This window comes from Gymnogyps californianus, chromosome 2 (genome assembly GCF_018139145.2).
Source record: "Gymnogyps californianus isolate 813 chromosome 2, ASM1813914v2, whole genome shotgun sequence".
Classification (NCBI taxonomy): Eukaryota; Metazoa; Chordata; class Aves; order Accipitriformes; family Cathartidae; genus Gymnogyps; species Gymnogyps californianus.
The window spans coordinates 104,559,160-104,575,149 of NC_059472.1; the positions used below are offsets into that span (position 1 = coordinate 104,559,160).

Genomic DNA, 15,990 nt, shown 5'->3' on the forward strand with positions numbered 1-15,990 from the left:
CTTTAATTCATAAACTTTTCAGATTTACACAGCTATCGTGCATTGAGTATTTTAATACATTCTTGTATGAGCTTCAGATCTTGTCTGTTTTCACATTGGAGGTTACCTGAAGTGAATTAACAACTTTGTGATGGACAGGGTTTGTTTCTGAGGAATTCTTTTACAGACTACTGAATAAATACATTATGCTTTTGTTATCCAGCAATTCAAATTTCCATTTCAGTTCAAATATTTTACTATTTGAAAATCAGAATTCTTCCCCCATGTGAAGAAATACAGTCTGTCTACATTTATGGGATACACCTTTACATGTCAGTTAGTAGTGTAGGCCGAGCAGTAATGTTAACCCTAACACTTTGTAAAGTTGTATGTACTGATTCACCACTTCCTAGAATATTCTAGCAGATATTGTCTCAGGAGGCACAGTGCTCCTAGAACTGTATAAATTGCAGCCTTTGGAGAGAGGGAGCACTGTCTGTTCTCAGCGAGTAGGAGGGAGACAATTTATTTATAATATCATTTTCTCCACTTCCATGTCGGTTATCTCCTGAGGCAGTAATTAATATTATATTCAGGAATAATCCATATCACCCATGTTGTTCTAAGCCTAGCATGCTGTATATTCTGCAGTAATCATGCCAATGTTCAGAATGAAATGTTAACAACCATATACAGAAAAACACCAAATTCTACCTGCAGCTGCTTTGATTTGAATCAAGAGTTATAAACCTCAGGATTTCTATCAGCCATCTAATATATCCAGTATGGGATTTTGCCCTAGATATCAAAAGAATGGTGCCTACTTCTACTCTGAGGGAAGTATGAATTCCTGAAACATCTAAAAAGAAACACTAAGGAAATTTTTCAACTGATTTAATCACTGACTAATGATAGTGACCAATCACTAATAGTGGCTGATGTACTTCATAGGGCAGAAATGGAGATGGTAAAAGGAGTTGATAAAAAGAGTCTTAAAATTGAATGTTAAAATGGGGGCTTAAGTACCTTCTTGCTGAGACCCTGGTAATTCAAGAATAGTTACTGAATTTGTGAAGAACTGGTTAGAAAGCTCAGGACATTTGAAGTAAAGCATATAGTAGTTAGTATTTCTGTAAATGGGAAAAGAAATCTGCTTAGCAGCAATAAAATTATTCTGCATAGTCACCTGGTCTAACCTGACATAAATTGAGCTATTTTCTAATTATGCCTTTTATTTCTGTAAAGATATTAATTCCACTTTCACTTTCCTAGGCCTTTGATCACATTCTTTCTGCTATAGAAGACATTTCTGGACAAATAGGACATAATTATCTGAGAGACAAGTAAGTAGTAACTAACTTGGAATGTTGAAATACTGCTAGGAAATCTTATCTGTAAATTATGACTTTTTAAGCCTGTGAGTTTAGGGACAGCAACGATGTCAAATGTAGTTTAAAAGGTTATATACTGAAAATACTGGAAATATAGCAAATGTGAAAATAGTTTATTTTTGTCCCCTACAACTGGAACCTTTTCTTTTTCTTTCACAGTTCAGATTAAGCCTTTGCAAATGCCTCAGTTCACATCCAGGGATCAGCTTCTCTCAAGATTTGAGAACTGGCCATTTGCACAAGATTTAACCAAAAATGTTAATGTTGGTCCTTCTCTGTAATACTCCATTTCATGAACATTGTTTGTGTGTGGAGACACTAAAAAAACTCAACTATGACTGTGCTAGTTGTTTATCCTATTTCTACAAAGGATGTGTTCAACAGCTCTGAAAGTGATGGCAGAGGGTGCTTTGAAATGACTCGGACAGTTTAAGCCTATTAGTTTGAAACCAATAATGAAAATTATGGATAATTTCCATCCCCCTCTGTTTATAGTTGATTCATCTTGAGAGAAGCAAAATCACTCAGCTGAAAGATACAGACACCATTTTCTTTAGACTACATGTGAAGAGTTACCATTGTGATGGGCAGACTTCTATAATCTAGATGAATAAATGTGAAAAATAGACATTAAATCTGGACATCTTTAAGAGTGTTATTTAAGGTTAGGCAGTTCTCTGCCTGGAGTTAGGTCATTTCATAGGTGCGGACAGTCACAGTTCTGACCTGCTAATGTCCTGCTGACTCAACATGTCAATTCCAATCCAAAAGCCATGTGGTTGTGTTAGCTTTCTGCAGAGCACTCCCCTAACCCTTGCTAAGAAGCTGAGTATATTAGCTTAGGTTTAGCATTATGCTCATATAACTATACAACTCCTAGGCTGGAGCTAGATTGTATCTGAGCTCAAGCAGAATTGCTCACCTGTCTGTACCCAGTTATAGGGACAGTCTCCTTCCTTTCCTTTTGCTCTTGTTCATTTATGCAGTGAAGAATTGTCGTGAGGCATCCCAAATAGAATATTCTCTTTCTTTTGGTCTAAATTTTTAGTTTACTTTTTAAGAATGAATTTCAGCAGGCTATAATACAGGGGAATACATCCCCAGTTTTGAAATACTGTCTTGAAGATGGAGCTAAATATTTTTGAAGTGGCAGATTGGAGTTTGACTTCTTAGATGTCAGAAAGTAATCTCCCTGAGTAACAAGAGAAGGAGTAGCTTAATGTAGATTCATGGTTGAGTGTGTGGTTTGATGACTAACGTATTTTGCATGAGACCAACTTAAGTCTGCTTCTTTTGGCCTATATGTACATGAAAGTGCTGCTTCCTCAAAGAAATGGCAGCCCCTAGCATCCTCACTGACATGCTCAGGTGTGGCAGCCTGAATTAGAGACTGCTTGTCAGGTGTTCTGGCTAGAGAAGAGGAATAGTTATCAATTCTGTGAATAACGTTTAACAACAAAAAGGTTTCAACAATCTGAATAAAAAGTCGTAAACTTAAAATAGCCATTGGGCAAGATGGATAGAATCACTTTGAATAGTAGTCTCCAAAGTTGCCTCATGCCCTTTAGAGAAAATCTTGAGGAAGGTAGATGAAGTAAAGCAGCCTTTATCTTCCGGAGCCTAAATATGAAATCACAGATATCCTACTATTAGACAAGTTTGGAAGTGTAAATCACAGAAAATACACATCACATCACAGCCCAGAGTACATCAATGGCATGAATAAGGCCCTCTCTAAATGCTTTTGGAAGGGCACTCTTGTTGTGAACTGATTTTCTAGGCTGGCTGTTCCACAATACAGCTGGGGAAAAGCAGATTGCCTTCCAAAGGAGGAAAGAAAATTAAACTTTTAGAAGGAAGCTATTAAATATAACTGCATAATCAGAAGTGGAAAAATAAGGTAGCATGATCTCCCAGAGTATAAAATGTCCTAGTGACTCTGAAATGGGATACTGTAATCATAGCACTCTTGCTGTTGTATTAGTGTTTGGTAAGTGAACCTATTAAATGCTTTGTGACAGCTGCATAACTCTGTAGCAGGCTTTTCCTTAACTTTCTTTAAATGCTAATTGAAAAGCTTCAAAACACAAGTCCCTCACATTGTTATGTTCACCATTTTTAAAAAAGTGCTTAGCTCACAAAAATATCATTTATGCTAAACTAAAAATGCTGTGAAACTAAAATTGCTTGTTGCCATTAACACAGTTTGTTTAAATTATCAGGTGGTCCAATTTTGATAGGAAATTCCTCAGTAAAGTACTGATGAGAAGGTCTGCTCAAAAATCAAGAGACCAGATCCTTAATGTTTTCCATGAACTCAACTTGAAGGATGCAATTAGCTATGTGGCTGAGGTACTTACGAACACTTGTTGATATATTATAGCATCATTTGGGTTTTGTTTTGTTTTGTTTTTTAATTTATAATATAACCTAAAGTTGATATATTGCAGGAGATGTCTAAAAGAAAATTATTTTCATTTCTGCTCTGCTTTTTTTTTCTAAATGTGTTTTGAGTCTCAATATCACCTGTTTGAGTGGCTGTAGTTCTCAGTATTATGTCTGATCCCCAAGTATGAGTATATTGTACTTATGTCAGTGTACTTTTCTGGTGGATTTTACCGAATAACTTTGTTTCTATACTCATTGCATGAAAAAATACTGTAATTCCAAAGGGATCAGGCAAACTACTGTCTTTCTAAATGTATCAATAGAGTCTGGCTCCTGCAGAACAGTGGTTCTATGTCATGACAAATCTGATTTGAAAAAGCTCACTTCCAAATGGTGTGGATATATGACCAAAGTAGTGGACTGCTATAATCTCATTCTGCCAGATCACAGTAATACAAAAAAATTGGGAAGGGTAACTTTAATTCAATGGAATCATAACACTCACACTTCAAAAATTAGGGTTAAAGTGATACACTAGAGATATCAAATGCAATCACAGAATTGTGAAGTTAAAGAAACTTAAGACTTGCAACAGGAGAAATTTTGAAAGTTACAGAATGGAAGAAAGTTACTGGCCTTCTGCAGGAGTAATGTTCTGCCTGCCATTTCCAGACTGGAGCAATGTTAACAGATTGTGTAAGAATTCCTAATCTTCTTCAGTATGAAACTGGCCACCTCAGTTCAAATCACCACAAATGTGCAGTACTGATACAGTGTAGAGGATAGTTTTAAATGGAGTATTTTAAACAGTGATCTTTGAAGTGATAATCTATCTATGCCCATAATTTCCAAGTGAACTCATTTTCACAGCTAGGAGACATACCAGTTAATTTCTTTAATTAAAATAAACACTATTACTATGACTGATACTACTACTACTACTAATCTCTTTTTTTTTTTTGAAAATGAGCTACAGTCAAGCAGAATTCTTCCAGTGAAACATGGAATTTCAAAGATCAAATTCAGAAAATAAGACGAAATTCAGAAATTATGTTAGCGTGAAAAATGGGGAGTGGTTCACAAGATAAGCAAATACTTCTTTTTGTGATTTTGTAAATTACCCATTCAGTTTTCAGACTATTTGAACTCAAGAACTAATTTTCTTTCTTGTGGTGCTTTCTGGGTCACACCTCAGAGGAAGAAAGTTAGATAATGACTTTGATGTTGATGAGCATGAGTCTCATGTTCAGATTCACTGCTGAATCTGCTCAGTAGATTCATTACAGTATTTTTTCTCTTTAACAGATGCAAAGGGCTCTATAGATCACTAAGCCATGCAGATTTAGCCCCAGAATCTTTGCTCAAAAATGTCTTGAATCCCATATAGTAATGTCAGATTAAGTTAGATATTATTAATTTTTTAGGAGAGTTACCTTTTTCATTACACCTTAGTACAGTTCATAAACCAAGGAAACTGACTTTTGCTACCCTAGTGCAAATACTATTTGTGCATATTGTGTCTTGCAGACAAATTCTGTTGGCAGATGTCTACTGATCTGATAATAATAGACGAAGAAATTAAAAGTTCTCCAGGTTCTACAAAAGATTTGCAACATGATTTCTTCCAGTGGAAATTAGTTATGTCAATATGCCTTATTAGTCATGAGTTGTGAATCCTAAAGTCATTCCATCTTTCTCATGTTAATATTTGCTTCAGTGATACACTGCTTTAACAGCTTTTCCTTGACTTCTGAAATATATCTTTGAGCTAAATATCTGTGAATTACAAGCTGACATTGAAATTGAAGCCATTTCTTCAAGGAGGAGTAAAGATCTGCCTCCCCCAGCTACTCACTCTCTTCTCACTTGCAATAAACTGAGGAGTTTAAAAACTATTTTATAAATTTTTCTTTTTTCAGCTCTGCTGTTATGCTACATACGTACAATAAACAAGAGCTTGAGAGAGTTCAGTCTGAACCTAAATAAATTCCTTACACTTGAGAGGCGAGAGCCTAAGCCAGGCAAAATGAAAATAATCCAGAGCAAGTGAATAGAAGTGACTTAAAATACTTACAGTTCATAACTTCTTCTGGCTAAAATTCCTCCACTGATGATAGGGTATGATGTATGTATGAAACATTAAACTTGCTTTGAAAAGAAAGTCAGACGCACTTAAGAAAATGGATGGGATGATGCTGACCCAGAATTTACTTTTTTTTCTCTTAAGTTTTCTTCAGTACACACTTAAGAAGCCAGAGTGTACTTCTTAATGCCACTGATCTGATCCAACACATACTACTGTAACATGTATGTGGGCTACCACAGTAAAAGGAAACATTTGTTTGATTTGCTCTATGAATATAAGAATGTAAAGGGGACACAATACAGTTAAAGTTGGAGAAATGTAGATAAAATCTTTCAATATTCTGCAAGGGAAATGGTTTCTCTTGGTGTATTCTTTATTACAGTTTGAAACGTAGAGACCTGCTATGTGATTTCTCTCTGCTGTGATTCAAAACCACAGATGGGTTCAGCCTATGTAACCACGATGTCACTCAACAGCTACCTTTCACCTAAACAAGAAATTATGCAAGCAGTAGGGAAAACTGTGAAGACATAAATCTGAGCTTTTCTAGCAATTCACTACTGTGACACTAGTTTTAGAACTGAAAGCAAATCTCTTCTCTTCAGTATCTCATCTCTTCATGCCATAACCTGTTTCAAATATTCTTGTAGACTTCTACCACCACTTAGCATTTGCTGCTTCCATTCTGGTAGAGAACAGAAAACTTAGTGTTGCATCTTTGAAAATGGTACTGAAAGTGCAGTGATGTGTCAAGTCATAAAAATCTGCACAGATATCCCTATGTACTTGGCTTGCAATGTGGTACGAAGTAAAAGGTTCATCCATGAAAGGCTCTGGGAAGAGAAAAGAGTTAGACTGCAAAAGTGCAAGGATACAATTTGCAAAGAGATTGAGGCCTAAGAAATCACTCACCTCCTCAAAATCAATTTACAAGAGTGGAATAGTTTTTCTCCTAGCTTTGTTCATTGGAATAACATCACTCAACGTAAAGAAACCATAAAACCAAAAAATGGTTTGTATTTGTTACCTAAATACAACTTCGTCCCTGCTTCTTGTGCCATTTGCATACAGCAGCCTCACAAATTATCCGCATTTTCTGATACACATTTTGCCCTAGGTGTTTACAGCTGTAATATGTCTTGTTTCTTTCTGTGGCCAGGGAGAACGTAGAGGTTCCTTGGCATTTATACGTTCTCCAAGTACAGACAACATGGTAAATGTGGATTTCAGCACGCCACGCCCAAGTACTGTGGAAAGCTCTGTCTCTTATTTACTGTAAGTAATGTGGACTGATTGGGGGGTGGTGTTTGTGGGCATTTTTATGTTATATGTGAGGAAATGGAAACAGTGTTATAAATTTTGAAAAATGCAAATTCCAGGGGCTTCATTCACTACTTTTTTGAACTTCAGTTAATCTTTTCTCCCACATAAAATGGGTATACATACAGTTATATTGTTGTATTTTACACACAAACAAATTTTTGCAGTAAAGGCTAGTAAGATGAAGCAGACATCCACATTAGAGTTGTTTCACGTACCTTTTGTTCACCAACTGCTATAGACAGGGCTAGATGTCATTTCTGTGTCTGCTCCAGAAAAAGTCAGGAGAGAGGTAAGGAAAAAAAATTGCTCTTTCCTTAACTCTTTCATGATTCTTTCACTGAACAGACTGTGTGTCATGTAAACTGAGAAATTAATTAATGCTACACCCACCTGAAAGACAAAAAACAATAATCTTTTCACATTTCCCATTAGGTATTTGCTCACTCATTTTCGTTTAGCCTATTTTGACCTTTCCTTTTTTTTTAAAACTTCTTCATTTCTCCCTCTCATTCCCCATTTTCCTGTTTTTTCTTCCCCTTCAGCAATTACTGATTTTTAAAACTGCTGTTTGTATATTTTATTCTTCTTCAGGAGAGAAAAAGCTGGACCAGTTTGCCTTGACATGCAAGCTTTAGAGCAGAGGAGGAAAAGTATCCGGGACACAGAAGACACAATTGCTCATCACACCCTACAACAGTACCTGTATAAACCCAGGCAGGAGGTGAGAGCAGAAGGCTAGCATTGGACTGTTTTCCAATCTAAAACTAGGAGACGTTAGGAACCAAAACTTGGGAGCGAAACTCAAAAGGAAAGAACCCATCTGCACAATCTGCACCCTTGAGGAAGATACGCTCTTTGTCTAGTGCCTTTGATTTCACTGGGGCCAGTGGAATGCAGAACTGGGTCCAATACAGGTTCTGAAGCAGGATTAAATGGAGTGTATATCAACTGAAGTGATTCAGACACTTATAGGGAGAGGATTACTTTGAATGACAGTCACTCTTAGGTACTTAAAATTCCTAGAGTTACACCTGTTTCGTGGTGAAGAAAGAGAAAGAAAAATAGGAGTTTCATTAATGCCTTCAGACTAGTCTTTGGTTCATTCTTTTTTACGGGGTTGTTTACATTTGCGTGATACTGATTGAATGCATTGATTCAGGGCTTCCAGCTGTATTTCTAAATAAATGAATATTGTCTTCCCTTCCTGGCCACAGCACAAACACCTGTACAGTCGACATGAGATCATGCACAGTGAAGATGAGAAACAAGACAAGGAGATTTTCCATAGGACAATGAGGAAGCGCTTAGAATCTTTCAAGAGTACCAAACTAGGAATAAACCATTCCAAGAAGCTCAATAAAATCCACAAGCGAGACCGGGGCCAAAAAAGGGTAAAATACTTTCACAAGGACCCAGATGTAGCCACCTGTTATACAAACTAAGGGGTGGGGAGGGCAGGGAGGACTCTGAAGGGTCCTATGTCCTGCATTTATCTCTGTCCTATAGAACTTCATGAACTTAAACAGCCTAAGGAAGAAGAGATTAAACTATGAGATAACTCAAGGGGCATCTTCTCATATGCTTCTTTTCTCTGTGCTTTGGGACCCTTCCTCTGGGTGAGAGATTTTTGATCACTTGAAAAACAACAGACTTTGAGCCATGCTACAACACTGTGGAGAGATGTTGCAGGGTGGATGTAGCAGGGCAGCACTACAGCATACAGTATTCCACAAAATTTGCATGAAATCAAGCGGGAACATACAGCATTGAAAGAGCCAACGTTCCTTTCTTTTTCTGTAGTGAGTACGAGTGTAGGGGGAAACTAATGACATCCATATTGAGTCTCAAGCAAAGATTACAACAGATTTCAGGGTTATGCTGCTGAACTCATGATTTCAAAGGATGTCACTGCCATTGCTATCTGATGATGGTGGCATTTTTGGTAACTTTGTTTGTTTTCTTTCAGCGAAACAGCAGTGTCATACCAAATGGAAAAATACCTTCAGAAAATCCAGTACAAGATTTTACTTTCAAGGAAAAAGGTAAAAAGACTCTTAGCCCAGTTTCATTAACTGCATTTTACCAGCTACATTGTCAGTAAGGCATCACTGAAAAATTTCATGATATGCAACAGTGAAGCTGGTATTAAAAAGGGACCTCTAGTCATAATTCAGAACTCAGAGTGGGGATCTGCTCCATGCTTAAATGCAGTGTCTCGATGATTTAGAAGTTGTTTTTCTAGGCAGCTGGATGACAAACCAAATTTTAATTGGCCTTTTTACTCACATTTTTAAAATATCACATTTAAATTTTGAAAACAAAACAATGCAGTGGCTAAGCTGCACAGAGCAACTTTTGCTAACAGTTTTCTTTTTTATCACAGCAGGATATGTCTGCCCAGGACACCATGCCATATAAAATTCAGTAGCTGAGATGACATTCTGATCTGAGTTAAGGTCCATTTGTTTAGAAGGGTCTGAATCAGAGTTGATGCTAAGCAAGCACATTAGAACTCAAGGAGAGTGTAGCTTTGAAAGACACACAGTCAGAGGCCAGTTTCAGCACTGATTCACCCTTCATGCATAAATCTAACACACAGGTCATCCTTGAAAGTGTAATCTGAAGCTGACTGGCCTAGGGAGCATCCCTAGCAAAAGTTGCTTTTGCATGTAAAGCCTCAAATCCTTTCAGCTCATGTTTTAGCCATCTTTTGGCATTGATGTCAGTCATAGCAAGACGTGATGGACGCTAATATATTTGTTATATAATTATAAAATGTATCACTTAAAAACTGAAACGCGGTTTAAGAGCCACTGAACTAACTCTTATTAGTGTTCTTTCCTCTGTTTATGCATGCAACCCCTTGATCTCAAAGAGAATTGAAGTAAAATAGAGAACGATTCATCTTTTCTCAATAGCTCCAAGCAAAGATACTTTTCTTGAGCGTTATTTTTCTTCGACTGACAGGGGCAATACAGGCTGGCTGAATAAGTGTAATATTCTAGAACCCTTTTGCATGGGACGCATTTTCCAAATACTTCTAAGTAGGTCATTCAGTGCTGTCTTGTTAAAGAACAGTGTGTATAGATGTCATCCTCGACTTAAAAAAGAAAAGCTTCATTGGAAGACAGTCTTAACAAGTGGTTTAGCAGCTGTTGTAAAACTGATTCTACTGCAGTAGAAGCAGCAACGACCTTATCAGGTTTGAAATCAGTCAGGATACTAGTGCTGACCTCTGTCAAATGATGAAAATGCAGTGACTGGTGATTGTAATGGGACGACATTTGTCAACACATGAGCATTTAAGACACAAAACACAGCAGCAGCAGTGGTGCCATGTCATAGGTTGGTTTGTTTCAGTCCCAGGAAAGCACACAATTCTGTTAGCCAAAAGCTTAGCCAGAGGAGTGTGAAGTCTCTCTCTATCATAGCACCAGATAATAATGCAAGCTGGAAACCTGTGTTGAGTTTCTTGATGTAATTGGTATCTAAGCTGCAAACTCTATATACATTCACATTCGCATTTCAGTGCTACAATTGTTGATTAAATTTTGCCCTTATCTAGATCCTTGTTAAAGATGTATCTTTGATAACTATGCCAGCATCAAAACACCATGAAATAGCATTTTCTGTCAATCAGAAATGATACAAATCTCTAATCAAATTGCACTTTCTTTTTTTTCCAGATTTGGAGTTTTCTGAATCAGAAGAAAATAATGATTATGAAACTTTGCATCTAGGCAAAGGAGTTGATTTCCTGGCTAATGTGACGAAGCAAAATTTCACAGATACTCCTACTGGTAAAAATATTCATTACCTACAGAGGTTTTTTTTTTCTCAAATGTTAAAAAAAAAAATACTAGAAATGCTGTTGATTTAGCCTGTATTTTTTGTTCTGTTTTGATTTGATGTGTTCTATTAGAAAATATATTTGCTTAATATTAATGTTAACAGATGACAAGTTTTGGATATCCGGAGGTATGGAGAGCATCAAATTTGCTACTGATAGAAGTCGTGAGCATGACTGCCTAAACCAGACCTAAAACCACTAATTATTTCTAGCAACAGAAAATGTTATTTTAGAGTTGTCCTACCTCACAAGACCAGCCAGTAGTAGTCCTTTGGAACTGTTTTCTACTTGCATTTGAAGCACTTTGTTGTGATAAATTTCATGCTTCTTCTTTCAGGCAGGATTTCTCCTCTTAAATTCACAACTCCCTCAGATCCTTACAGGCTCATAGAAGTCACTGAAAAGGGCAGATCTGCAGCATTCCTGGAGCATTCATTGGACTTGATTTCCAGCCCTGAAAGGCTCCAAAATATCAGATTGAAAGTATATCACTATATATAACAGAAATTATATGATATGATTTATAAAGTTTTAAAATTTAGTATTTCTCTTTAGCATTTTTGTGTTTGAATTTTCAGCATGCCACTGTATGCTTCATATGTAACATGGTGCACACAGTGAAGAAAAACACTTGTGTCTGTACTCTTTTGGCAGACATGCTGATACAGCACTGTTCCAGGACAAATTCTATGTTTGAGAATGTATAAAGACATCCAGAAATTGATCCAGAAATAAGTGGGTGGCAAGATGCAGACCTAGACTAATTTTAAAAATTTCTTTTTCGGTTCAAACACTACAAACTTGATATCTATATTAAAAGGCTCCCGTAACTTACTTTTGACTGTTCTGTGGCCTGCTTTAGCTCCCTCAGACACATCTCATTCCTTCAGGGAGTTGTGCAATTTATGCTTTTGCATTTTTTTTCCATCTTTTGCTTCTTTTTTATGGGTTTGATTTGAATTTTCTGCAGTTATTTTATATTGTGCTTTATTTTGCTTAAAATTTGCTGACTTCTTCTTTTATTGATTTTAATTTTTGTCTCCAGATATCCCAAACATAACTGCATATTGGATATAATATCCAATTTTTCTCTTTAATAGAAATCCAAAATGACTAGCAATAACCAAGGTAGAAAGAGCAACTTATGTGTGTAACGGTCTGTGTATTGGTCTAGTCACACCTATACCGGCATGTATCAGCCTATTTTTTTCCCACTATAGCCATTCTCCTTTTACAAAGCATCTTGTTGTATTACCAAGAAATTAGTTTGATTAATTGTATTTGTCACTCATGAACTTTTTTTAGGAATTGATAACCCAGTATTTTCAGCTGATGATGATCAAAGCATCTACATGAAGTTCTCACCATGGTTATCTAATGAAGATACTGTGGTACCATCACAAAGGGCCCGAGTGCAGATCCCATATTCTCCAAACAACTTCAGACGGCTCACTCCATTCCGGCTCAGCAATAAATCAATAGATTCCTTCCTGCTAGCAGATGGCCCAGAGGACCGACCCAGATCTTTTCTCCCAGAATCAACACATATGTAATATTTTAAAAGATATTATCACCTTTATTTTTAATCAGCCTTCCTATCAACCCTGACTACTGACAAGTAAACCTTTCTGATTTTTCTTCTCCCACAGCATCTCTTTCCTTCCTGATTTCTTCATACAACTAAACATCTTCTATCTTCCTCCAGCTTGAATAACAAAACATCTTTCTATTTTCCTTCTGCAAAAGAGCTGTCCAACTATTTGGGGTCCAATGCCTTGTTGATTTTACAGCAGATAAGGGTCCTGCTCTTTGTTTTGGCTTGAATAATTTAAATGCCAAGAAAATAGCATTCCAAATACCAGAATATTGTGCACTCATTTTCAAGAGGCTCCAGGTTTCTTGGTTAGTCAGTTCTAGATGATAAAATTTGTACCTGAATTCCCTAACAGGAATCCGGTAATTCTGATTCAACCCCCTTAAACAGCGATTGGTCTTTTCGAGTAACATCGTCACTGCTGTCTGCAGATGTAAGCAAAGTAGCCTGAAGCCCCAGAAAGACAATCCAGTTGCTGATGCCAAAGGACATAGTTTGCCCATAAGAGGTTAGATGAGTCATTTAACCCATTGGACTCTATTGCATTCGGATGTACAATAGGAGCAGCAGGGCTAGACCAGCAATGAGCTGGGCTAAGTCTCTCATTCTTAGCATGATTAGAATATGATTTTTGACTATTGCTAAGAAGCCTTGAGTCAGTTCTGAACATTTGTCCAGGTTATTTATCCAGTGCCCAGGAAGGGAAAATGGTCCCACTGCTACAATACAAGTACTCAATGACACTGCTGATGTCATCATTAAATTACATAAGAAAAGGTTTAAAAATGAACCATGTTTACTAGAATGCCTCAGAGTTCCCTTACACAGGTACAGATAATTACACAACAGCCAGACTGTGGAGAAGCAGAATTCCAGTTTTGTTTAGAGCTTTATCCTTAAACTGTGAACTTATCTTAATCCACACCTTATTTTGAAATCAGAAAAATGCTTAGCTTTCTGATGCAGTAAATAACTTGTTGCTTCTAATGTGTTAGAGGCTTAAAATTAAATTGACTCTGGGTTTAAATGAATATCCTAGTTGCCCTTTAATTCTCACTTGGTGAAAATTTTCCACACCATAAAAAGCAGCCTTCACTTCTATAATCAACACAGTCAGTGCTGTAAATGAGGTGGGTCAGGTCACAGTTCAGACATTGTAATTGAATAGAACATAGGGCACTGCAGGGATTATGCAATGAAATGCAATAGTCAGTTTAATCACGAATTCGCTTTTGTTGAATCCATGATCACAAATGTATAACCTAGTGTCCTCTGTGCATCAACAAATAAAGGAATGTGGTAAGTTGAAAGTACTTCTGTAGTTCGTTGATGAAACTTTGTTCAGACAAAGACCTCAGGATAAGAGTGAATGCTGGTAATTTTGATTTGAGAAGAACTTCATAACCTTTTGAAAAGAAATAGAAAAGGAAGTTCCATATTTCTTCTGTTCTGGCTTCTGTCCCTGCAGAAGATGTGCTAGTTCAAATGTAATTACAGGAAGCATATCACTTTCTTTACTGGAGTGGCCTCTAGGTCTGTGGTCGGTTCTAGTACTCAGTTCCTTATTAATGCATCTTTGATTATTTTTTAAATGATGTTTTAAAATGAACACTGGATTAATCAAAGAACTGGTGAATTAAATTCCAATATCCTGATTAAAAACTTCAACAATGAGCAGCATTCCAAAAGGAAAACTTCTCCTTGACACTTATCCACATTAAAATTCTCTTCACTTTTTTTTCCCACTGTGTACATCGTCATAAAATATTGGCATATGACTTGTTGAACATTTTCTTGCTAACCTTTGTTCTTTTCCTCCATTCTATTGTCTTATTTATAATTGATTTTATTATTAGGAACTGGTATGTATACATTCTTGTGCAGGTATATTTGATATATCAAAATCACTGGGTTTTGATGGCTGTGTTTCTTAAGAAGTGTTTTGGGAAGTTAGATTTCCCAAGCTAATAAGCTTAGACCTTGATTACTCTCTGAAACAGTCCTCTGAATTATCTCCTTAACAAAATTCTCCTAACAGGAGAATGATACTGAAATTTCAATTAAAAGGTTTTAAAAAACTATGTAAACTGGAAGCCAGGGGTGGAAATGTGAAGTTTCTCTACATAGTCTAAAGTATACAGAAAACTGATCATAGGCTCTTCAAGAAATTGACTCTCTGGTGATACCCTCTGCTACTTGATTGAAAGAGCACAATTTCTTTCAAAAGTTTCTGAAAGATTTCCTTGCTGAGCATCAGGACTAAATGTTTCAAGATAAAGATACACCTTAATGACCAGATGATGGCTCCATCTCCTAAATATCTGAAACAGGCAGCTGTTCATCACAAACACTGAACTAAGTTTTGCCTGATACTCACCAAGGATAAGAAGTTTAATAAACTCACTTTAGGTTGTCCAAGATAGAAATTGGGACAGGGTACAGTTCCCCAGCAAAAAAGCCATCTTAAACATTCACTTTCATAAGACTTTCATAAAAACAGGCAAAAGCAAAGCCCAATAGCCAGCATACTAGTACAGAAAGTGTGTATTACAAATGTTTCTATTTAATTGTGCTCTCTAGGTGATATGGACCATGACGTTGAAATGACAGAATACTCCTCTTCAGATGACCAACTAAACCAAGACCAAAGTGTTTCAGTGACTCCCCTCCACTTCTTCCCATCTTGTCTTCAAATGCCTTGGACACAAAACTACTCCTCATTGGAAAACAGAGGGAATATATCTCTTTCTACAGTCTCTGAGTATATAGCTTCTTGTGACCCAAATGTACCTGATCTCTTCTGGGAAGCAGGTACAGATACGAATAACAAAGAGACAGTAAACTCAGGTTATTGTTCTGAAGTTAGCTACAAGTCAGAGAATTCACAAGAAGAGAATTCTCTACTTATGTTTGAAGGGCTGGAAGACTCTTATATGAAGGAGCCCCAAGAGAAGAAAATGTTGCTTGATGTTCAAGGAAATTACAGATCTGCTGCAGCCAGACGTGTACAAAGCCGACGTTCTTTTCACAGGCCAAAACCTCTGCAACACCCTAAGCTTCAGAAGCTAGCATCTCTTCCAGCATCTTGCCATGTCCCTCCACATTCTTTGGAACAAGAGGAAACACAGTTGTGAGCCAGGACTTATGTGAAAGGAGAAGATGAGAGAGAATAACTTGAACAAGGGGCTTCTGTAAAAATAGAGAGCAACCTATTGGTTTATGGGATCTGCTCTAGAATGGCTTCAGATGGAAAGGGAGTGGGGTCCCATGATGTCAGAAACACTGGAGCTTTTCTGCTGCACTTACATTTTAAGTTCTCATTCATAATGAAAGGGTGCATAGTGAAGGGGAAATATGCCTCCTTGTTATTTTTTCATGT

General features: G+C 36.9%; 1 protein-coding gene across 1 annotated transcript in view; it reads left to right on the plus strand.

Moving 5' to 3' along the window:
- SLC9A3 (solute carrier family 9 member A3) overlaps positions 1-12,570 on the plus strand; it is a 52,470-nt gene extending 39,900 nt beyond the window's left edge. The window contains exons 9-16 of the mRNA XM_050892138.1: positions 1,252-1,322; positions 3,593-3,722; positions 7,004-7,119; positions 7,759-7,888; positions 8,382-8,558; positions 9,134-9,209; positions 10,854-10,967; positions 12,323-12,570. Coding sequence (XP_050748095.1) covers positions 1,252-1,322; positions 3,593-3,722; positions 7,004-7,119; positions 7,759-7,888; positions 8,382-8,558; positions 9,134-9,209; positions 10,854-10,967; positions 12,323-12,570 — 1,062 coding nt within the window. The remainder of the gene's footprint in view (positions 1-1,251; positions 1,323-3,592; positions 3,723-7,003; positions 7,120-7,758; positions 7,889-8,381; positions 8,559-9,133; positions 9,210-10,853; positions 10,968-12,322) is intronic.
- The last annotated feature ends 3,420 nt before the right edge of the window (positions 12,571-15,990 follow it).